The 24100-nt window shown below is 35.3% G+C and overlaps 2 protein-coding genes across 6 annotated transcripts; both read right to left on the reverse strand.

Moving 5' to 3' along the window:
* Positions 1-1132: 1132 nt before the first annotated feature.
* Positions 1133-23891, reverse strand: LOC133724934 (probable sugar phosphate/phosphate translocator At1g06470). 5 transcript variants are annotated; one of them, XR_009854115.1, is made up of 13 exons: positions 23696-23891; positions 22351-23129; positions 22070-22239; positions 19776-19861; positions 19643-19692; positions 19130-19197; positions 18033-18133; positions 17859-17871; positions 17072-17256; positions 15353-15439; positions 2802-2896; positions 2093-2316; positions 1133-1542 (listed from the first exon to the last, which is right to left on the reverse strand). XR_009854115.1 is itself a non-coding variant. In XM_062151853.1 (13 exons), exons 2-12 carry the CDS (start codon positions 22863-22865, stop codon positions 2199-2201), a joined length of 1488 nt encoding a protein of 495 aa, XP_062007837.1. In that variant the 5' UTR covers positions 22866-23129; positions 23696-23891; the 3' UTR covers positions 1133-1542; positions 2191-2198. The 5 variants fall into 5 exon arrangements, 4 of the variants coding, with proteins under 4 accessions (XP_062007837.1, XP_062007838.1, XP_062007839.1 ...); XM_062151853.1 differs by having other exon boundaries at positions 2191-2316; XM_062151852.1 differs by lacking the exons at positions 1133-1542; positions 2093-2316; positions 2802-2896 and adding exons at positions 12974-13429; positions 14065-14193; positions 14624-14718 and having other exon boundaries at positions 23696-23886.
* LOC133737642 (F-box/kelch-repeat protein At3g23880-like) lies at positions 8661-10017 on the reverse strand. The gene has a single exon (XM_062165164.1). It carries the CDS (start codon positions 9952-9954, stop codon positions 8797-8799), a length of 1158 nt encoding a protein of 385 aa, XP_062021148.1. The 5' UTR covers positions 9955-10017; the 3' UTR covers positions 8661-8796.
* Positions 23892-24100: the final 209 nt, after the last annotated feature.

Raw genomic sequence — 24100 nt, forward strand, 5'->3', positions numbered from 1 at the left:
ATGTCGATCCAAACGTTTTTGCCTCGTTTCTAGTAGTAGTTAACCGTAACCTGCTAATTAGTCAATAATGGGCTATCAATATGCCTGCTTCAGCTGGTATATATAACTATCTACACTAAGCTGAATGCCTTCACCTTACAAGTCAATCACTATTATGAACTTCTTCAAACACCACAACACAAGATCAAAAAATCACTTGAATGTATTTTTTTAACTCTTACATGAGTTCAGCCCTTTTATTTTCTCACTTACCTTTCTTTTATAGAAACATTATTTAGCCTTAAACATCACTGTCATAGGGTTGGTACACAACGCGTACCAATTAAACAAATAAGATCGAACTCATCGAAGATAGGAACAAAGGGAAAAGATACCTGAAAGTGAAAGGGGCCGGCCTCATATTCTTCGTAGAGGAAGCTAACTTGAACAATAACCAAGAAACATCTGAAAATGAAAGAGCCTTTTTTTTATTTTTATTTCTTTTTAATTACATCAACAACTCAATATAAAAGAAATATAAAAAATAAAAACCTACTTGTTCCAAATTTTGGATAATATTGACAAAGTATTGATGGATATACCTCAATTAGAGCTTTCCGTGAGTTCGTATACTAAGATGATCACTTCAAGACTTCAGTTCAGGTACGAGTGTCCGGTGACCAAATGTATGACCGATCCATCAGAATCAACCATCTTTCTTGTGGCTTGTATTATTTTCTAAGATATTGTTCATAGAAAAGAAAGAAAAAAATTATATACAATCCAAAGTATAGTCATCATAGAATTAATGCACCTTTCTTTTTCTCAATTTTTTCTAGGCGAAAAGAAGTGTTCTTTTATTTACAGAGTCAAAAATTTATTGAAGAACGTAGTTCTAATTGAGTGAACTAATCGGTCGCAAGGTATGCATTGGTAAGTATGTGTTAATTGGATTTTCGTACATAACATCCTCTAGCCTAAAGACCATGCCATATATGTGCGTATTGAAAAATGTACGTATTCCTGTTACAATTATCTTGCAGACCTTGAAATTTTGCTACATTTTTGCTTCAGAGTCGAGGCTCAAATCTAAATACTTTATGAAGACATTCCTTGATGAATGATGAGCACCAAATTGGCATGCATTCTAATATACTTCTCCCAAATCAATTTTTATTCAGATACAATGTGCAATTGATTTGTAATATACATTCAAGGGCAATGAACCCAATCCATCTAGCATGATGGGATTCAAAATTCTGGGCAGCTTGCTGTTGCAGTCATCCTCTTTCTAAAAGTAATGGAACAAATGAACCATTATTGAAGTTGACACCCAGATGTACATATCCTAACAATAACACTCAGTATATACTAAAACCTATAAAGTGGCTTTTCCTTCTGACTCGCGGGCAGTAGCTTCAAAATATCAACACCTAATGATTTAGAGCTCTGCAAAGGTAAAGGTTGGATGTTGGAACACAAAATTGCTGAATATCTGAGACTAGCCCAATATGCTTCATGCCAAATGCTTCACCGAAAAGTGGACTCAAATATGAACTTTCCCTGCATAAATTTACCACATGTCAAGTTAAATTAGCAAAATATTCTGCATTGGTAGTTGCACTACAATCAATCAGTTTACAGAATACCAGTGTGTAAATAAAATAAAATAAAACAAGGTTTTGTTACAGGTCACAATAGCTCTGTTCACTCTTAGGACAATTTAATCGTAGCCTATGGAAGGGTTTTTCCCTAAATAAGTTATATCCACAATTAGGATATATCCCCCTTCATTGCTGCATCTCTTATTCCAGGTCCAAAAAAAAATTTAAAAAAATCCACCTTGGAACTGAGAAGACAACTTCAAAATTCAATTTGATCAAAATAACACATAATAAAAGATTAAAGTCCATTAAAATGTAGAAGTTTTTCAAATTGGTATGCCTATATCAATAATAAGAAAATTTTGCCAAAAGTGCATTTTGAACAGTAAGTTGCATCGTATACTATCTAGTTAATAATTCTGAAGTAAAATATAATTAAAAAGAAAAAGAAAAATATAATGCACACATGGCAGACAGTTGACTGTATAAGATGTTCGACCTCACCTTACCTCTTAATGCTTAAGACGTTGATAAGTGAATGACGTATACTCATCAAGAATTTACAATCATTGATTAACTTGCTTCAGATTCAGATAAATGGACTTACTGAAGCTCTTATGTGCCATCATCTTGCTCATCTGTCTCTTCAAGAATAACATATTTTGCAGCATTCATCACGACTGATTCCTCCATGTCGTCTTCACTTGTATGACCCTTCTTTAGTTTTTCATACCTATAATAACACTCATTTATAAAGAGATACATGGGAATGATACGATACAGTAAAGATGCATGAGTTATAGCAACAATTCCTTACAGGCAGTACTGTTTTTTATTTCCTTTTTACTAGCTGAACTGAAAACTACTTCCCTTACACTTCCTACCTTCCCCTTTCTCTCTATCTAAATAAATGAAGAGAACAAAAGCTCCTTCATTGTAATTTCTCTCTCACCTGCCTAATTACTTGCTCTCATTTGCATTTAAACAAAGAGGAAATTAATGGATGGCAAGAACATGCTAAAGCATAAGTATAGAGAAAAACCAATCCACCCTTAGGGACAAACAAACGAAAGAGCAAAATCGAAAACAAAATTAACAAAATAACTAGTAAATTTATCTTCTAATCAAAAAGTTTTGCTATAATTTGAAACACAAACAAGGTTCTATTACAAAACTCTCATGAAATTTGGTAGACAATAATTGCAAATTGTGACTTACTTGTACCAGTTGAATAAACTCACCCCAAGAATAATTGTGAAGAGTCCAACTCCTTTTAACATAGTAAATTCATCATGGAAGTAAATGACTGCAACCTGACAAATGCATAAACCAATCAGTATCTCTTCCTGATACACCACATGCAACACTAGGAGAAATGGGAAACACAAACAAATCCAAATACATAGACGCATAAAGCACGCAACAAATCAGCCATCAACAAAAATTTGTGCAGGGATGAACAGCATGTCACCTTCTACAGGAAAAGAACTAGACAATACACTCTAACCTAAATTGCAATTAATATATTTGTTTGGCTAAAGCCAGGATCCATAACTCCCTTAATTGATTAAAACATGTAGGTGTCCAATAGAAAAACTGTAAAACCATACTTTTATAACGGTCATAAATGGAAGTTTCCTATATTTTTTTACAAAGCCAATTTTTATCAGGCGCCAGGTACTGTTCTTCACTCTGTATCCTGCTTGGCTTTGACAAATTAAGGTGACCAATAAAATTTATAGCATAAGCAGGCGTGTACATGCACGATAGATGCTACTTCAAGATCAGTTTCTACTCTTATAAAAAAGCCATTCTAGCATTCACATGAGTGAAATCAATAGATAATAGTTATGTTTATTGCAATTGTATATAAATTCATATGAAACCAGCACCATGTTACATTGTTTATTTGATGAAGTTCTCTAGTATAAAGAACACAACATACCAATATAGTGAGAGCCTCCTAGACAGAATGCATCTGCATCTGAACAGAATGCATCTAAATTGAACAGAATGCTTCTAAATCTGAACAGAATGCAGAATGCATCAATTTAGCTATGAAGCATTAAGCCATAATTCCCATAAACAAAATGATTAACAGAATGCATAAGCTATTAACAGAACTAGAATGATTAACAGAATGCATTAGCAGACTACCATTAAGTCATTAACCATTAATATGTATCACCATTCACCCATGTAAATATAAAGAATAGTCTGGAAAATCAATTGCAGGCAATAATAACGTTCACCATACTACCAAAATTTTCATTTACAACAACCTATTATACACCAAAGACAAACATCAAAACATTTTTTATTTATTTTGGCTAGATAAACATCACAGCCTCACCAGGGATTGATCCCCAGCACTGATTCTTCTCAAGGAAGAGAGTGTATCATTATGTCTGAAGATTGAAAGCTAGTTCAAAGAAGAAACATATAAGACTCGAGCACACACACATATAATAACAAGAATGATTAATTGAACTATCTGCTGCACTTGTTAATTTAGTCATTATTTAACAGAATGCACTCAATGCAGTAACATGAATAATTGAATAGAATTTCAGTCAATCAAGACTAAATCACACTATCACACGTTCACAGCAAACTTAGAACTTAGAAGTAAAAGCATAATTAGTGTAACAATCAACACCTGAAGAACATTGCGAAGAACTGAAGAACAATCAACACCAACACCAATAATCAAAAGTTCAAGTGTTCAACAATCAACACCAATTCATGTATCCAAAATAGATCAGTAGATTCAGTAGTCAGTAGTCAGTATCCAACTACCCACTAACCAAAATAGTGAAATACCAATTCAAACTTCCAATCGTATCTCTCACTCTATCGATTTCAATGGAAATTGTAAGAAAATGAAATAAAGGTAGAATCTTTACAACGAAATTAGTTTCCTGTGTGCAGAACATCATCATGGTTTCAAAGGGTATCAAGCAATGACATGGTTTTGGGATTGATTTTAGCAGACACAAGATTCATTGCGACTGAAGTTTAGAAATTAGAACTTACCGTTTAGAGGCAGAGGCGCGGACCAAGAGGGAGTCTGAGGTAGAGACGCGGTGGAGGCGTGGAGCAGAGGCGCAGTGCAGCTGCGGTGGCTTGGGGGGGGGGGGGGGGGGGAGCGAAGAGCTGCGGTGGCTTGGGTCTGTTTGTTTTGGGGATCGAATGAATCGATCTGTTTTGCGATCGAAAGAACAGACGCCTAAAGCCGCCCAGCGCCAGCGCCTAGGCAGCATGGGCGCCGTTTTTTAGAACATTGCATCATAGGGTGAGAATCCATCGAAATATGGGTCTCCTATGCTCTCTCTAGCGGAACTCACGGCCTGTGACATCATTATGCCACCTTGTGGCTTCACCATGCCACCATCCATGGCAGTGGCGCTGTCCAGCTCCTCCGGGTGGTGCCTTATCATTCCTTGCAGGCATGTTTGCAATAGATATATGTGATCTCGTCATTTTTATATAGTGGAGACAGACTACGGCAATTACTGTCTTTCCCATTGAAAGTCGACATTCTAATCTCCCCTAACAATGGGAAGATTGTCTCATCAAAGTGACAATCCGCAAATCTAGCAGTAGAGAGATCGCCTGTTAAGGGTTTTATATGGCATACTTATATTATATTGGAGATTTATATCCAACACAAATATGTATGCGTTCGTTGCTAACGACCCATGTTGATGCGTTGTGACAGCGCAATTGGCACATAAACCGTGCACTCAAGATATGCGTAAGTATGAGATATCAGACTCGCACTCAGTCACTAACTGTAACGCAAAGAAAGGTTGGGTGGCGGTGGGTCGTAAACGAATTAGCATAGCTGCATGCGATATTGCATAACGCCAAGCGGAAATATTGGTGCGCATTACCAATGTCCGGGCTACCATCGTAGTCATTTAATCGTGACATTTCAGTGAGACCATTTGGGTGTGTACATGAGAATATGTTGCCTAACATCAATCACCAATGATATGCAATAGTCATCGAAAGTCTTCGATGGAAACTCTCTAGCATTATCATTTGGAAGTCCACGAAGAAAAAGAAGAAGAAATAAAATTCAAAAACAGGAACTTTAATCTTAAAACTTACTTGGTGTTTCTTGATGCTTGCTTTTCTTGTTTTTCTTGTAATCTTCTTCAAAGTAGCATGCAAGTGGTGGTGGCGTGCAAGAAGGTGGTGCACGGCACATGAGAAAATCCTAGGGTAGGGTTCTAGGGTTTCATGGCTTAGAGAAGAGAAATTCAGGGTTATGGCTCGTGTTGATAACGTCTTTAAGAATAAAGGATGCAAAGAGATTGTAGAGAGAATTGCAAAAATAGTTGTTGTTTGGCTCCAATTTTGCTGCAGCTGGTCAACAGTCTCTTTTCTTGCGTGGGCGTGCCAGCACCGTTCGGGTGCGGTCGTCGGGGGTGTCCCTTGACCTGACTTCTATCAAGCGATTGTAGACGAGGAGAGCACCAACCTCGTCGTGGAAGTTTCTTCTTGTTCACAAGTCGATACTCAATATTGCAGATTGAGCAGAGCGAAATCACCGGGAAGTATTGAGATCTTGCTAAAGCGTGACTTTAGCTTGGCTGGGTTGCTAGGGCGTTACCCTTGCTTGGCTGGTTCTGTAACCGTTGTGGTCGCGGCACTACCGTCGGCTCCCGAGGAGACTAGGACCGAAGCACGTTGACAGAGGGTTTGGTGGCACTGAAAGTCGGCTTCTGAGAAGACTAGGACTAGGAGTGTGATCACCGGTAAGAGAAAGAGAAGGAGAGGAGTTGCTCTTAGAGAGGTTGCTCTAGAGAGAACTTAGATCATCTTAGGGCAAGTTCACCCGTTAGGTCACCAGGTCACCCACTATTCACTACTTTTTAGTGTTAATTTCGTGCCCTGGGTCACGAGCACAGTGTATTTCGTGCCCTGAGTCACCCGGTACAGTGTTCTGGGTCACCATGGTGACCTGCACAGTGTATTTCGTGTCCTGGGTCACGAGCACAGTGTATTTCGTGACCCAGAGAATGAAAATATACACTAAAAAGCAGTGAATAGTAGGTGACCCGGTGACCCAACGGGTGAACTTGCTCTTAGAGATGTTTTGATGTTGTGTTGTGAATGTGTCTTTTAGAATGAGAGGAGAAGGTGTTTATATAGGGAAGAAAAAGAAGAGTGAAATGATGAGTGGAATAAAAATAATGAAAGTGATTTGTAAAATATGGAAAAGATAGAGAAATGATGAAATGAAAGCAAGGCATGAAGGTGCAAAAACATGGAAGTGATGATGATCTATTAAAGAGATTGTAGTAGAAAAATATATTCAAGGAAAAAAAGAAAAGCATCTAGCTTTCTTCATGTGGGTAGGAAACATGAACATGTGAATATTTAGCTGGTTTTAGGTCAGTTTCTGCCCCTTTATTCCTTCAATTATTTCTCCAACAAGACTTCAGAATGAGCCTTCGACTTCTTCATAAAAAATGTTCTACTATGAGTGTAGATCATCCTGACAAATTTTCAGAGCTTTATTCCATGCGGTTGGGCTGGAAATGCTACTGGACCTCTTACAGGTCCAGTTTTCCAGTTTTGCTTCTGTAGAAAATTGGACTGATTGTTTGAAGGCCTTCCACTCAAAACTAGCTCTGGCACTCTTCATAAGAAATGATCCTTGGAATGTCTAGTATTAATCTGGAAAGTTTTAGCTCATTTAGATTTCATTTTGTTAGTCTGCCGCCCCTACTTCCTTGTTTAGCTCGGTTTCTCCTAGCCGAAGTAGGAAAATGTGCTAAAGTTGACTTTTCATGCTTCCATGCTTCCATAGTAGGCTTTATTTAGCCTCTAAATATATATTTCGAACTTGTCGACAATATATAGCTTGAGCCACTGACATTGGCTCAATTTCTCCAAGACGTGCCTTGTCAGGCCAAAATGCTCATTTTGGGTCCAAACAGTTGTTTTAATTAATAATAGGAGCCTCTATATATAGAGGATACAAGTACATAATCTTTTAGTACAAAGAATCATATTCTAATTAGAACTAGGAATTTAGAACAATCTTCTCCTATTACAACAATAGAAACTACTCCTAGTTTGGTAAGACACACATAATAAAATGTCCTTCAACATTAGAATGATTCATTCATGTTGTACTGATGTTACAACTAGATGCAGTAACGTATGATAAAACAATACTTCAGATAAAGGATGGTACAATTAAAAATGTACCATCCGGGGAAAAGGAGAAGACCTGAAAGATCTGACCTTTGGTTAAGAAATTTGATGATTATAATCAGAATGCCTGGGTAAGTTCCACCAATCTGCAACCAAAAAAAAAAAAAAAAACAGAGAGAGAGAGAAGGTAAAACCCAGCTTTAAGAAAAATCTGCACACATATCTTGAGATCATCAGCAACATTATCTTTAGTACCCGAATCAGAGCATCATACTGCAATGGTGAACTTATGGTGCACTCTGATCCAAGCTTGTTTTACTCTGTCAATAACTCTCAATTTTTTTTCTCCTTGACTATGTCGTCTAGCAAAACTGACTAAACATATCTCCATCTGTGTCCAGGATTCAAGGAAAATATTCTCTTAAATTTAATAAATACAACAGTAGCTAGCAACTAGAAACTGCATCAGAAGCTTGAAATATAGCCAATTACGAAGTACTACTTCAAATACTGGTATAGACTTTATTCTAGAGGGTTGCAAACTTATAATTTGTTTGCATACATGATGTGAAACAATATTAAGTACCTTATCAGTGAATTTAACTGATGACAGTATATATGTCATATGGTTTTTTGCAGAGTGATCTAGAAAAATGATTGGTAATCATGAAATACACCACAAAATGAAAAGGAGAAATGGGTGTTAAAAAGCCAAATTATGTTAGCATTTCCATTTAATTATGTTACTAAATGTAGTTGATAGAAAGTCCTTTAAATGTGTTAAAAAGCCATTAAAAATGATATCAAGACAGTACAAAATATGTTACTTCAGTAAAAGCCATTAAAAAGCCAAATTATGTTAGCATTTCCATTTAATTATGTTAGCAACATGCTTCAAGATCATGAACATTTAAAAAATTATAATTCAACATTACTTCAGTAATACAAAATATTACATATATCGATCTTCTAGTATTGTTAACATATGAAATAGCTGCACCCCTGAGGGTGCAATTCAAAAACACTGATCAGATTTCTATTATTCTTCCTCTTCTTGCTCCATGGAATCTGCAAATGAAGTTGCTTTATCAAGTAAAACTAGACTTTCCATGTAATATTCAAGACTTGTGTACCCTGGATCTGTATAAATTCCAAGATGCTCATTTGTGTTTTTCTTCGGATCATGAAGGACTATCTCTCCCTTCTTTCCTTTATACATTTCTAAAAGAAACTCACCATTCTTGCTAGACCCCAAAACCCTTGTTACCCGATAGTTCGGGGTGAGAATATCAATGGTGAATTGCTTTGTCCATGACTCCACCACCCCATACTCTCTCATAACCCATACATTCCAACAGTTATGTATAATATCAGAGTGTTGCACAGAAAGGGACTTGCCAATGACTGAAATGAACATGTTTGGCGCCTCAGAAGCCAAGTCCTCTGGCATTTTAATCTCATGAAAAACCTCTTCACACACATCAAATCCCAAAACAACATTGTGAAAAGCTTCTCCTTTCTTAGAATACCCTATGAAATGGATAAACCCATTAACAAAAACCTGAGACCACATTGTCGGAGCAATCTCATGCTTGGGAGAAGCTGCAGTAATGGCTTTCCAAGACCCTGAATTGAGTGAGTAGAGCTCAACTTCAGGGCCAGCTCTGTTGTGACCTTCATACACCAGCTGCACTATCTTGTAATCATCTTTCTTAGCATCAAACCCAAACCCATAAACTGTATAGTATTGAGAGTGTCGGATATGAGGTTTAGGAATAGTGATGGACTTTCGAATTGAGGGGTTCCATAGAATGAAGTTATTGGTCTCGGTCAGGTAATCGTCTGAGAGAAGGATTAATCCATTGCAGGAACCCACAATTCGGAAACACTCATTGAAGCTCTTAACTGGAAGTTGTGGTTTTGAGTACCCTTGGAAGGTGTGGTTGTCTAAATGTAGAGAATACTGCTCTACATTGGGCTCTCTGGGGCAATGCCTGAGAAGGAGCAAAGGGCCATCTCTGGTGATTCTGTTTGAAGTGAGTTTGAGGTGGTCTTTGATGAAGGTATTGTGTTTAATAAGGGAGTTCCAATATTTGGAAACAGAGGTGAACTGAAGGAGAGACTTGATGGGTAGCCTCAGAAGAATTTCGATCATCATTTCTTCAGGAAGGTAGCATGATGAGAATTCCATGCTCATCTATGTTTTATTTCTCTAGGCTATTTTTTGTGCTTCTGAATCTAAACCCTTTGGGAGACTTATATTATTGAAGATCGACATGTAAGATTGGTTTAAGTCATCGATTAAACTTTAAAATATCCAAGGCAAATTGCAAAAGAGCAGAGTCTACTCATGGACTAACTAGGAAGTTTCCCTTGATTTTTCAAGTTGGACAGACCTCAACTTGACCAAGACTTAAACTTCACTTACCTAAGACAACTAGATGTTTAGACTAGAGATTCTAGAATCCAGCAGGAGTTTCTTTTTCCTTTCTAAAATATGTTCTGGTAAAGCTAGGATTACGCGGTGATAATGAGTAGTTTTATGTCAAATTATTTGACATAATTAAACGACATATTCATTAAGGAGAGTGAAATTCACACTTCTCATTTTACAATCTACACTCAATGTTTTCTTTTTTAGTATCTTCACATTACATTTTTACAATCCATATTACAAAAAGACAAAACTTAAGATACTAAAAAAATAAAAACTTGAATTGTGGATTGTAAAATAAATTGTGAATTTCAATCTCCTTCATCAATCATATCATGTTCTGGCTGACCCACAAGCAGATCTTAAGAACTAAAAACTCAAAACCGGCCAGAATCATTATCTACTATCTAAATTAGACCACTACTCATACATTTTATCCAACAAAACCTGCTCATGTTAGGGAGATCAACAAAAAGAGAGTTTCCAATTCAACATTTCACAGCAAGAAATGTTAAGGAAAATGAAAAAGAACAACATATTCTATATAATGCTAGGTGTCGAAATGCAGTCACTTAACAAAGTAATAACAATAGTTGATTTTTTATTCGTGCGTCTTCGTATGTCGATCCAAATGTTTTTGCCTCGTTTCTAGTAGTAGTTAACCGTAACCTGCTAATTAGTCAATAATGGGCTATCAATATGCCTGCTTCAGCTGGTATATATAACTATCTACACTAGCTGAATGCCTCCATCTTACAAGTCAATCACTATTATGAACTTCTTCAAACACCATAACACAAGATCAAAAAATCACTTGAATGTATTTTTAACTCTTACAATATGAGTTCAGCCCTTTTATTTTCTCACTTACCTTTCTTTTATAGAAACATTATTTAGCCTTAAACATCACTGTCATAGGGTTGGTACACAACGCGTACCAATTAAACAAATAAGATCCAACTCATCGAAGATAGGAACAAAGGGAAATTAAAGATACCTGAAAGTGAAAGGGGCCTCATATTCTCCGTAGAGACTGGTCAAAGAGCTTGAACAATAACCAAGAAACATCTGAAAATGAAAGAGCCTTTTTTATTTTTATTTCTTTTTAATTACATCAACAACTCAATATAAAAGAAATATAAAAAATAAAAAATAAAAAATAAAAACCTACTTGTTCCAACTTTTGGATAATATTGCAAGTGACTGAAAACCACTTTTATATGTCAATTTGACAAAGTATTGATGGATATACCTCAATTAGAGCTTTCCGTGAGTTCGTATACTAAGGGGGGTGTATTCAATTCAGATTTTAAAAGATTTTATTTGAGTTTTTATAATCCATGGATTTACTTAATCCACGGATTGTTTAAATTCTATATGGACTCTGATTGATTCTAATGGATTGATTTACTAGTATTTATTTAGATTTTGTAAGTCCTTATGATGTTTTTGGTGGGTTAATTTTTTTTTTCTTCTTCTTTAAAAGCAATGGATGTATGGATCCAACTACAATGCTATATCAGTGACAAAAAAGTATATATATATATATATATATGACAATCTACCATTTTTTATGTTGTGTATTATATGAATAATAAGATAAAACTAATCAACCAAAATGTTACACAAAAAATAAAGTAGTAAACTAATGACATAATTTATTTCATATCTAATTTACAAAAGAAACATGTGTGTATGTAACGGCCTATTCTGGCTTTAGATGAATATATGTATATATATCGGCACCCGGGTTCGGGTTTGTTAAAAAAAAAATATGTGTATGTATCATCTTCCAGAACTATAGTTATAAAAATAAAAAAATTATTAGATGAGAGCAGAGGCAGAGGCAAAGAAGGATAGTGGGAAAATATGTCTAAGACAAAATGGATGAGTGTCACATATTGAGAGCTGCTTCTTTTTTTTTTTTTTTTTTGGTGGAGAGCTTCTTCATTTTTTGAGTGAGAAAGAATCTATCAAAATCTCTTGAGAAGTGGTTGGATTGTTTTTGAGTTTTGATATGTATAAAAAGCACTATAAAATCCTCCAAAATCCAGCATTTAATGAAATCCTTAAAATTCCGTATACTTTTGAATATCTGCAGATTTGAATGGATAATTTTAAATCTTAATTGAATACATCAAGATTTTAAAGGATTGTTTAAAATCTCAATTGAATACCCATAGACTTTTAAAATACAAAAAAATCTTGTAGACTCTTAAATGAATACACCCCCCTAAGATGTTCACTTCCAAGACTTCAAGTTCAGGTACGAGTGTCCGTTGACCAAATGTATGACCGATCCATCAGAAGCAACCATCTTTCTTGTGGCTTGTATTATTTTCTAAGATATTGTTCATAGAAAAGAAAAAAAAAATTATATGGAATCCAAAGTATAGTCATCATAGAATTAATGCACCTTTCTTTTTCTCAATTTTTTCTAGGCGAAAAGAAGTGTTCTTTTATTTACAGAGTCAAAAATTTATTGAAGAACGTAGTTCTAATTGAGTGAACTAATCGGTCGCAAGGTATGCATTGGTAAGTATGTGTTAATTGGATTTTCGTACATAACATCCTCTAGCCTAAAGACCATGCCATATATGTGCAGCAGTACAGATGCACTAGAAATATAAGGGGGTTTGAATGATTCAAATCATAGTATGTATTCATGTTGGTATTGAAAAATGTACGTATTCCTGTAACAATTATCTTGCAGACCTTGAAATTTTGCTCCATTTTTGCTTCAGAGTTGAGGCTCAAATCTAAATACTTATGAAGACATTCCTTGATGAATGATGAACACCAAATTGGCATTCTAAATTTCTAATATACTTCTCCCAAATCAATTTTTATTCAGATACAATGTGCAATTGATTTGTGCAATATACATTCAAGGGCAATGAACCCAATCCATCTAGCATGATGGGATTCAAAATTCTGGGCAGCTTGCAGTTGCAGTCATCCTCTTTCTAAAAGTAATGGAACAAATGAACCATTATTGAAGTTGACACCCAGATGTACATATCCTAACAATAACACTCTGTATATACTAAAACCTATAAAGTGGCTTTTCCTTCTAACTCGTGGGCAGTAGCTTCAACATATCAACTCCTAATGATTTAGAGCTCTGCAAAGATAAAGGTTGGAAATTGGAACACAAAATTGCTGAATATCTGAGACTAGCCAAATGTGCTTCATGCCAGACGCTTCACCGAAAAGTGGACTCAAATATGAACTTTCCCTGCATAAATTTACCACATGCCAAGTTAAATTAGCAAAATATTCTGCATCGGTAGTTGCACTACAATCACAGTTTACAGAATACCAGTGTGTAAATAAAATAAAATAAAACAAGGTTTTGTTACAGGTCACAATAGCTCTGTTCACTCTTAGGATAATTTTAATCGTAGCCCATGGAATTCCTTAAATAAGTTATATCCACAACTAGGATATATCCCCCCTCATTGCGGCACCTCTTATTCCAGGTCCAAATAATAATAATAATAATCCACCTTGGAACTGAGCAGACTTCAGAATCCAATTTGACCAAAATAACACATAATAGAAGATTAAAGTCCATTAAAATGTAGAAGTTTTTCAAATTGGTATGCCTATATCAATAATAAGAAAATTTTGCCAAAACTGCATTTTGAACAGTTAGTTGCATCGTATACTATCTAGTTAATAATTCTGAAGTAAGATATAATTAAAAAGAAAAAGAGAAATATAATGCACACATCGCAGACAGTTGACTGTATAAGATGTTGGACCTCACCTAACCTCTTAATGCTTAAGAAGTTGATAAGTGAATGACGTATACTCATCAAATTTACAATCATTGATTAACTTGCTTCGGATTCAGATAAATGGACTTACTGAAGCTCTTATGTGCCATCATCTTGCTCATCTGTCTCTTCAAGAATAACATATTTTGCAGCATTATTTATCACGACTGATTCCTCCACGTCGTCTTCACTTGTGTGACCCTTCTTTAGTTTTTCATACCTATAATAACAATCATTTATAAAGAGATACATGGGAATGATACGAAACAGTAAAGATCCATGAGATGTTGCTATAATTCCTTACTGTGTTTTATTTCCTTTTTACTCTATCTAAATAAATGAAGAGAACAAAAGCTCCTTCATTGTAATTTCTCTCTCACCTGCCTAAATACTAGCTCTCATTTGCATTTAAACAAAGAGGAAATTAATGGATGGCAAGAATATGCTAAAGCATAAGTATAGAGAAAAACCGATCCACCTTTTGCTGGAGGGACAAACAAATGAAAGAGCAAAATCGAAAACAAAATTAACAAAATGAGTAGTAAATTTATCTTCTAATCAAAAAGTTTTGCTATAATTTGAAACACAAACGAGGTTCTAGTACAAAACTCATGAAATTTGGTAGACAAGAATTGCAAATTGTGACTTACTTGTACCAGTTGAATAAACTCACACCAAGAATAATTGTAAAGAGTCCAACTCCTTTTAACATAGTAAATTCATCATGGAAGTAAATGACTGCAACCTGACAAATGCATAAACCAATCAGTATCTCTTCCTGATACACCATATGCAACACTAGGAGAAATGGGAAACACGAACAAATCCAAATACATAGATGCATAAAGCACGCAACAAATCAGCCATCAACAAAAATTTGTGCAGGGATGAACAGCATGTCACCTTCTACAGGAAAAGAACAAGACAATACACTCTAGCCTAAATTGCAATTAATATATTTGTTTGGCTAAAGCCAGGATCCATAACTCCCTTAATTGATTAAAACAAGTAGATGTCCAATAGCAAAACTGTAAAACCTTACGTCTACAACGGTCATCAATGGAAATTTCCTATATTTTTTTACAAAGCCGATTTTTTTCAGGCACTAGGTACTGTTCTTCACTCTATGTATCTTGCTTGGCTTTCACAAATTAAGGTGACCAATAAAACTTATAGCATAAGCAGGCCTGTACATGCACGATAGATGCTACTTCAAGATCAGTTTCTACTCTTATAAAAAAGCCATTCTAGCATTCACATGTGTGAAATCAACAGATAATAGTTATGTTTATTGCAATTGTATATAAATTCATATGAAACCAGCACCATGTTACATTGTTTATTTGACGAAGTTCTCTAGTATAAATAACACAACATACCAATATAGTGAGAGCCTCCTTGACAACACCTGCGATTGTGACAGTGACAGCACTGGTCACTGAGACAAGAATGAATTCTGTTAATACCTGCAGCAAACGGACAGCTATGTCAGTCATCTTGCAAAGATTTATAAGAATACGAAAGTGAGAAACATAGCCCAGAAGTTTTTATATATATCCACACTAAACATGCGTACGGTGTTATTATTATTATTTTTTTTCATATCCACAAACCCCCAAACCCACTTCAAGAAACCTGGCCTCGTAATTGGGCCTCCTGCCAAACCCTACCATCTTTAGGAAACAGAAGACGCTACCAAAAAAAAAAAAAGAACTAGGTAGGTATTATGTGTGGGTTCGAAGCCCAGAGCATTACCATTCCTACCAATCACTATTTGGTACTATTATATGTATACTGAATAATCAGAACTGGTCACATATCTCTCTTAACCGATTATCTCTGCAAAGAAATAGCCATGTTGGAAACCATTTTGATCATCTAAAATGGTGAAACTCTGCAGAAAAAGTCTGTCGGATGAAACTGAAGTAAAAGTGAAATGAAGATGAGTATAATCAAATGGCTAACTAGTTCTGATTTGACTAATTATCCACAGGAATGAATGATCCTTCTTTCTCCTTCAATGGTTAGGATCTCGGTAACATAAATTGCTCCCTACATCACTATACTTGGAAACTTTTCTTTCTCACTTTATTATCCTACCCGCCCGAATCATGAAATAAATCAGTGCATACTGTTTTGCTTTTTTCTTTTCCCTTTTTCAAGAAGTTCTTCTGCCAAGCCAATCTGATATATCATACCTCTTCATGGCCATCCTAATCTACAGCAACAACTAGCCTCAATTGTAGGTCCAAGAGAAGAAAAGGTTGGACATGCAGAAGGCACCATGAAAGAACAAATAATGATTCGTGATGGGAAACTATCACATTAGACTTGCCTGAACTAATGATATCTACATTAACTCAAGCAACTAAAGAAAGAAGAAAAAGATTTTAGAAAAAGAAATCGTGTAATGTTATTCAGGGTTGTTGGCTGAAGTTGTACAGGGTGGGTGAAAAAGAGAATAAAAATCTCTTGTGAGAATGGGAAGATGTAGTGAGAGGGGTTGAGCAAAGATAGAAAAATAAAGTGATGAGAGAAAGATAACTTATGATTGGGTTTACTGATTTCAGCAATTTATTTCAGTGAGGGAAGTTTTTTTTCCCCCTCTCCAGTCAATGCCATATTTAATCTTAAACTTTGAAACTAATTGCACCGAAAAGCCAAAAACTTTTCTAATTTAATAGTGCCACTGATACTGACCCAATATAATGCAGTGGCAGAGCAAAGATTTCATAGTAGTGCTGGCTATATTTAACAATGACACTCATACCACAAACAAAAACACTGACATTATTTGGTAAAATTACAATTCACAATATTTGAAATTTTATCATGTATACAAACGATTTGCAAAATATGAACAGCTAAAAAAAAAAATATCGAGAGTGCTGGTTTGCAACTAAATTAAGTGATGAAACTTTGTCTATTTTACTTTATCTAAACTCAAGACAGCTCGACAATCCTCATCTTATTTCCACAATTTACTTTTTCTTGGACCAAAAAAAAAAAAAAAAAACCAACGACTATAACTATATTAAACTATAGAATGACGAGAAAGAATGCAAATCTAATAAGAAGTTGGACATATGTATTCCTACCATGAAAAAGGCAAGGGTTCCACCAAAAAGCATCAGCAAGCAACTTCGACTGATATGCTCAGGATTATTGAAGTAATTGTTTCTTCTAAGTTCATCCCATGGATCAAAAATAAAAGAGAGCAGGGCAGTCACCACTGCCATAACCGGAGTCACATAGCTCATCAAAGTAAGTGGATTTTTCAAACCTAAAACAATTAAACATAACTATTGTGAGAAGGGTAAGATAACAGCTAAAAACATGAGGTTGTATCAATATCCTAAAACAGGTATATATAAACTTTTGAAGACACCAAAGTTGTCATTTTTGTTGGGTCATGATCAACCTGGTGAAAGAGCATGTAACTATAACATGCTTCAGATACAACCCCAGGTGATGGAAACAAGTTTATTACATCCCATCCCATATATTCAAGCTAGGCAAACAAAACAATTAAAAGATATCTACTAAATTCAAGCACATTTCAGCATCAGATCCTAGAACATTTATGCATTGACATCTACTAACTAAGTTTACAAACAAGGCTTCTGATATTTCCAGGAAACCACATGCTTCCACATATGGCTTAATGTTTGACGTCTAATGAATAACAATGTTGGAAAAGTTTTACTATGAATCTATGATCATTTCACTATAATTAAATCCACATTATTTGAATTACATGAAATGATTATATCATGGCCTGATGATCCTATACATTGTGCAAGAACCCTACAGAAGACAGACATTTGAATGTCCTCACTGAAATCTAGCAAAAATGAGATTTCAAAAACAGAATATAGCACTTACCATATGATTCTTTCTTTATTTCGAATTTGGAATGAACGTGGATGAGCAGAAGGCATGACAAAGTAACCATGAAAGATGTAAGCAGATGTAGTTGTCATTTGTTAAGACATCAGTAAAATAGTAGAAAATTATCATATATGTTGGGTGAAAACTAGAAGCAGAAAAAATGCATACCTGAAGAAGAATTTGAGTCATACACCATCGGAAACCAGACATAACAGCAGCAAGCATGACAAAAATGAATCCCCAGAAATCAAATTCTGTCTCCTTTGCAACTGCACATGATTCAAAACGGAAAGATAACATTAACACCAGAATTTCAGATGCTAACTTTTTCACTTATGTTTCTTTTGTTACAAATCAAGAAAAGCAAGGACGAGTAGCATTCAGGTAAAATATTGGTTCAGTTCAGATCTTTTAGATCTCAAGGAACCTTTATGTCCATATGTTCATTGGTTATTGTTACAAGTAAAGGAAAACAGAGGTCAATGTTGGCTGCTGCCTACAACTTCTACATGTTTTTCTTATAGCTATTGTAAGCTATGCATATAGCTAGGCAGTTTTATTTCAGCTTTTCATTAGATGTTTAATGCATTTTCACACATGCATAAGTGAAATTGTATAAGTTTTACCATAGACAAAGCTTTAATGCCCTGTCTGATCTTTGGTAGTAAGGTGCCTATATAAAGCCACCATATGTTGTATGTTTCAATCACCTCAATATCAGAAATAAGATCATGAGGAATGATACTCTTTCAATCATATTTTATCAGTTATGATTTCAAAGCCAATCATACATACTACTTGTTAGGGTCATTCACTGTCTACTTACAGCAACAAAAATGAATAGCCAATGTTGTAAAATATTAATCAGGAATGAAAATCCAGATTTTAAGACAGATTTGTCAAAGAAACAGCAAAAAGAAAAATGATATTTTATGACGAATAAAAGCATGACACGCCTAGTTTAGCTTTCTTCATAGCAGACATAATATACAAAGTCTTGGGCACAAATTTTTTTGGGAGCATTACTGCACTGGCCTAGAAATACAAGAGTAAGAAAACATTGAAATAATTTATGAGAGAGAATGGAATTGAGGTAAAAGTAGAGACAGTAGTTTCTAAAAGGAAAAGTGAGAGGAGAGGAAGGAAAGAGCGGGATAAGAATGACAGAACTTTCTATGGAAGAAATGTAAACAAAGGGTAAAAAACATTTGAAGGAGAAGTAGAAAGAAAATATGCTCAAATTTAATGGAAATCAAGCTAAGTACCTGTTAGTAGTATTCCAATGGAGATAACCAATATGATTCCCGAAAGTTTATAGCTCGGAGATTCCAACCTTCCAATCAAATTATTTGCATTAAACGGCAGAAAAGGATGCCAAAATCAGAGAGAGAATGAAGATGACGTCACTCAAAGCATAAAATCAAGATACAGGGTGACAAGATACTAACATGCACGAAAATGCAATTAAAAAATACACACACACGCATATATATATATATATATATATATATATATATATATATATATATATATATATATATATATAGAGAGAGAGAGAGAGAGAGAGAGTGAGCACATGCATAAGATAATATATAGTTCACTTGCATTTTAACTTTGACTTGGAATACGTTTTCGCATCATAACGGTGAAGAAGACTTCAAGATGCAGATAAGAGTTACTAGAGGAGGAAAACTTATTAGAAAATTTTGATTCAGGAAAAAATATATATGCACATAATTAGGGGAGTTGGTTAGAAAACTCAAGGCAAGAAATTCCACCTGAAAGCGAAAGCAAATAGAAGGAGAAATATTGGAGCCGCGGATTTACACTGCAAGATTAAAAAGGAAGTAAATTAGGTGATTGATAAAGAAAAACAGTATAATGTGAACAATGCAGAGAAAGAAAACCAACCATTGTGGCAAATGTGACAGATATAAAAACAAGGGATGCATTGCTTAGATTAACATCCATTGCTGTTCCAAGAGCCGTTGGTACAACTGTGAAAGGCAAAGTCCCTCTGTAGCATTAGTTGATAGAAAAGTTAATTTAACAACAAGAAGTATACAACCACTAGGTCATTAAAAATGGAAGGATACTTTTAAGAGATGTTTCTAGGCAATAAAGATTTTACCATAAAGTAAGGAAATCAAAAGGCACACTATAAATACTTATTTAAATGTAAAATTTCAGAAAACTGTATTTCCTTCTACAAAATTGACAATTGTGGATAACACTCTACCAGCTGAGAAATGAATCAAATTCCTATTATAAAAAGTAAATGATGCAGCCCTCTGTAACTTATGATTGAATGTTTTCCCACATATTAATAAAATACCTATGGTTTGCAACCAGAAATAAAGCAAAGAAAGGAGAAAAAATCAAGCCTGTTATTTGCAGCACTTATTTTAAATTTAACAAGATAGAAAGTTTAAAGTACCAATTTCCATATCACCTAGTAACTTGACAGCCGCTGGTCCATTCCAACCACTTATGTCTATCCATCTAGATCACATAAGCATGAGCAACGCTGCCAAGATCTTAATCTGGGCAGCGAACTCTACTCGAAGTCTACATCTAATTTCAGTTTTCTAAAAATTAATCCTATCACATACCTAGGCATGTAACAACCTTGTGGAGTGACGGCAAACGCACAACAAAAGTACACAACAAGGGAACCCTGGAAAGAAGACAGAAGAATGAAAGACAAGAATAATGGATACTACTGCAACACTAATACTAGGGAATGGTTGGCATTGTTCTGTGCAGTCTTGGTTCTGTGGAAGGCTTTGGTGGAGAAAAAAGGAACAACCTGTGCAGTTGGTAGTCATTTGGGTCATTTGGATGGGAAAGGACAGAAAAAAATCCTTCTGATTGTAGAAAAGCAGGAGTAGAGAAATCATGGGATAGGCTGGTTCTGGGTCCTGTATCTGTGCATCTGTTTTATTTGCTTTTGGGGTCACAAGTATTTCATTCATTTTGTTGGATTGGAAGGCATCTGTTAGTTAGAAGTCTGTAACAAGAATTCAGTTCTTGTGCTGGTTGATGTGGTTTCCCGACTGTAATATCTGAGTGTTAGATAATCATATCTTCTTATCTGAAGGAAGCTTAGACATCAAATAATCCTCCAAAAGAACTTCACAAATGAGAGTACCTTTCAAAACATGACCGACTTAGCTTATTAAGGACTCTAGCACTCCTAAGACTCTAAGAGTCTTAAGACATGGACTCCATTTTGATAATAGAACCTGTAAGACCCAACTATATAGAAAATTAGTGACACTTAAAAAGCTCAATAAAACAAACCACACACTTTAACTCTAGAATCTTTTTTTTTTTTTTTTTTTTTTTTTGAGAATATAACTCTAGAATCTGTGGGAGGGGGGAGGAAAAAAGACATAAGAAGAGAACAGCAGCTTCAAAAGAAAAACTATAGAACTTTTTTTTTTTGTCTGAATAAAACTAATTCAATTGAACTAGTTTAGCATATTGCAACCAACACTACAAAAACTATTTTCTGTGCTTATTGTTAATAAATAGGTATCTTTTGTTCCTGGTGCATACTCTTCTTTTCCTACTGTTTTTCAAAAATATGCCATGCTGGCTTATTTTTATCCAGGTTGATGTTTATGGGTAAGAGAGAATGTAATATGTGCATGCTCCAAGTTTGACCAAGACGGTCTCCCTTGAAAATCATACAATTCTATGCTTGTTGGTTTGAGAGTCCAAACCATTATCTTTAGCTTACACATGTCACCAACTCTCTTATACTACCTAGCTCCTTTGGATATGAATATAGCTTTGTTAACAAAATCGAACTGAAATGGATGGTAGAGTTCAATAGATGAAATAAATTGTTACAAATAAATTATCTTTAAACACATTACTTCTGGATTCAGAAACATACATGGAACATCTCAATCTTTTCTCATGCAACAATTATATCATTACAATAATATAAATATACCTTTTAAAAATTTCAGACCACTTGATTCTAGGAAAAGAACATTACATAGTTTATTTAAGAAATCGTAATCCATTTACTCATTTATAAAATGAACTTCTCTGTCCTACCAAACAAAATGAAAATGGAAATTTCAGACCGACCTAGTATAAGAAGTTGGCAAAAGTGTTTAAAGAATTTCATTCACTTCAGACATACAAAATTACATAACAAAGCAAGAGGATAATGAGTTTACGGTGTTTACCTTTAGCAAAATAATCTCTCCAAGACATAGTGACACTGGTTTTGAACCTATGAGACCAGTACCACGTGATTGCCTTTGATAAAATAGCTTGCATTGTAAAGTGAACAGTATTCATCAATAAGGGAGCGGGGAACTTTCCCAAATTATCTCCTAACAGACTTTTGTTATACCTAACCAATTCAGAAAACAATGCAGCATAGATAAATAATTTTCCATCATCAAATAAATTCTAAATCAAAAAAATGTATAGTAATGATTGATGACGTAGAAAGGGAACTTACAAGGTCAAAAATAGGCTGCAAGTGTACCATACAAGTACAAAGAACAATGTTTTCAGTACAATTGCAGAAGAAATGGGATACTTTGAATTAGAGGATAATGCCTTGTGGTCATCAACAGAAGTAGAGTGATCTATGTCCTGTAGCTCCCTTTCAGACCCCTTCTCAACGTCAAAAGGCAAAAGCTTTGCTTGATCATTTCCATCTAGCTGGACAGTAGCACTACCAAAGGTATCACCACTGTTCAAGCGCTTACTTCCCCTTGGAGATATACGGTCCCTGTCCATATCTAAACCCTTGTTTTCTAGCTCTCCCTGTTGGGGCAGAGGCAATTCAAATTCAGGGTCTTCTTCTACCGTCGCATCCGTATTTACCAAATCACCTTGCACTCTCCCATCTTCATCAAACCAGCGAGAGAATGAGGGATCCCTGTGAAGACCTGATGCTTGGCTTCCACTCTGAGTGAATTTGGCTCCTGAATTCTCAACCTTTTCTGTGTCCAAAGCACTCTGTACCATCTCCTACCCAAATCTAAATTAAAGCCATCGATACCCTCCGACATAATCCATTGTACCCAATGGGCTAAGAGTATGACTGGTTTCCGCAAAATCAGACAACAGCGTCTATTAACTTACGTGCATTATAAATCTAGCACGTAGACGACATTCCAAGTATGAGTTTCTTGGACAGATGTCAAAAGTACTCAAAACACCAGCACAAAGAATTAGCTACACAACCCTCGAACAGCTATGCTTGAATCAATCTGAAGGCTCCAACAATTCCTATACATAATCAAAATATCCATCACAAAAAGTTAAAACTTCCAAAATATTACCTAACTGAATCTAACATGACTCGACTTGATGATGATAGAAAACTTCGAAAGGAAATGTTCCAACTACTCTACATATAAATGATCACTGAGCTGAGCTGTTCTAAGTCTTCCCCAGAAATATCTCAAAGTAAAGTTTGTAACTTTGTATCATACAATTTCACAGGAACCAAACGGAGCCTTGAACCAAATAAAAGAAATGTCTTGCGGCATTACAGCTAAAACAGAAAACATACAACCAACGTTGTTATTGTTTCCTCTAAAACATCCAGATCAAACAAAACCCAAAACGAATAAGTGATAAGCGGACAAACATCAATACATGTATACAAATAGAGATTATACATACGCAAATGACAAGTAGCTGAGATTACAAGAAGAACCCAGAAACGCTGGGCCAAAATCCTTCCATGAAAACACGTACGGTATAAATATATATACATATACATAGAGAGTTTTTAGATAAAATGCGATGCGTTGGAAATTGAATGGGAGAGAAGAGAGCATTGAACTAACCTCAGATTGGCTTTGGCTTAAGAGAGGCGGAGAGAGAGAGAGATCTATTAGCTGAAGAAAGGAAGGTGGAAATAGGAAGAGATCCAATCTGGGATTTGTTTTGGAGATTTATATGTGTACTTGGTTTTTGTAGGTGCGAAGTCAGACCCAGAGCCACGGGAGAGAGAAGCACTTTTGCTTATTGCTTAATGTTTGGTTTGCACTTTGCTTCTTTCGTTTTTTTTTTTTTTTTTGGTAGGTGACATTGTTCATTTCATTGTTGCTGTCCAAGGGCCGAGGCCGATGACATGTCAAAACTCAAGAGGTGTTGGTTATTACTGTTGTTGGCATCTTTTCTAACATTGTGTACATGCAAGTCCATAATATCGAAGTTCATCTCCATTAGGGTGAGTCAATGGAGAAAAT

The sequence above is a fragment of the Rosa rugosa genome, chromosome 1, assembly GCF_958449725.1.
Source record: "Rosa rugosa chromosome 1, drRosRugo1.1, whole genome shotgun sequence".
In the NCBI taxonomy this organism is placed as follows: domain Eukaryota; kingdom Viridiplantae; phylum Streptophyta; class Magnoliopsida; order Rosales; family Rosaceae; genus Rosa; species Rosa rugosa.

Bases quoted from the DNA above. Each gene is read 5' to 3' on its own strand.
- LOC133737642 (XM_062165164.1), bottom strand. From the start codon at position 9,954: ATGAGCATGGAATTCTCATCATGCTACCTTCCTGAAGAAATGATGATC.
- LOC133724934 (XM_062151852.1), bottom strand. From the start codon at position 22,865: ATGGTACAGAGTGCTTTGGACACAGAAAAGGTTGAGAATTCAGGAGCC. The intron at 15,440-17,071 runs GTAGGAATACAT...CGTTTGCTGCAG, and splicing joins GAACCCTTGCCTTTTTCATG to GTATTAACAGAATTCATTCT. The intron at 14,194-14,623 runs GTAAGTCACAAT...TTGTTATTATAG, and splicing joins AGTTTATTCAACTGGTACAA to GTATGAAAAACTAAAGAAGG.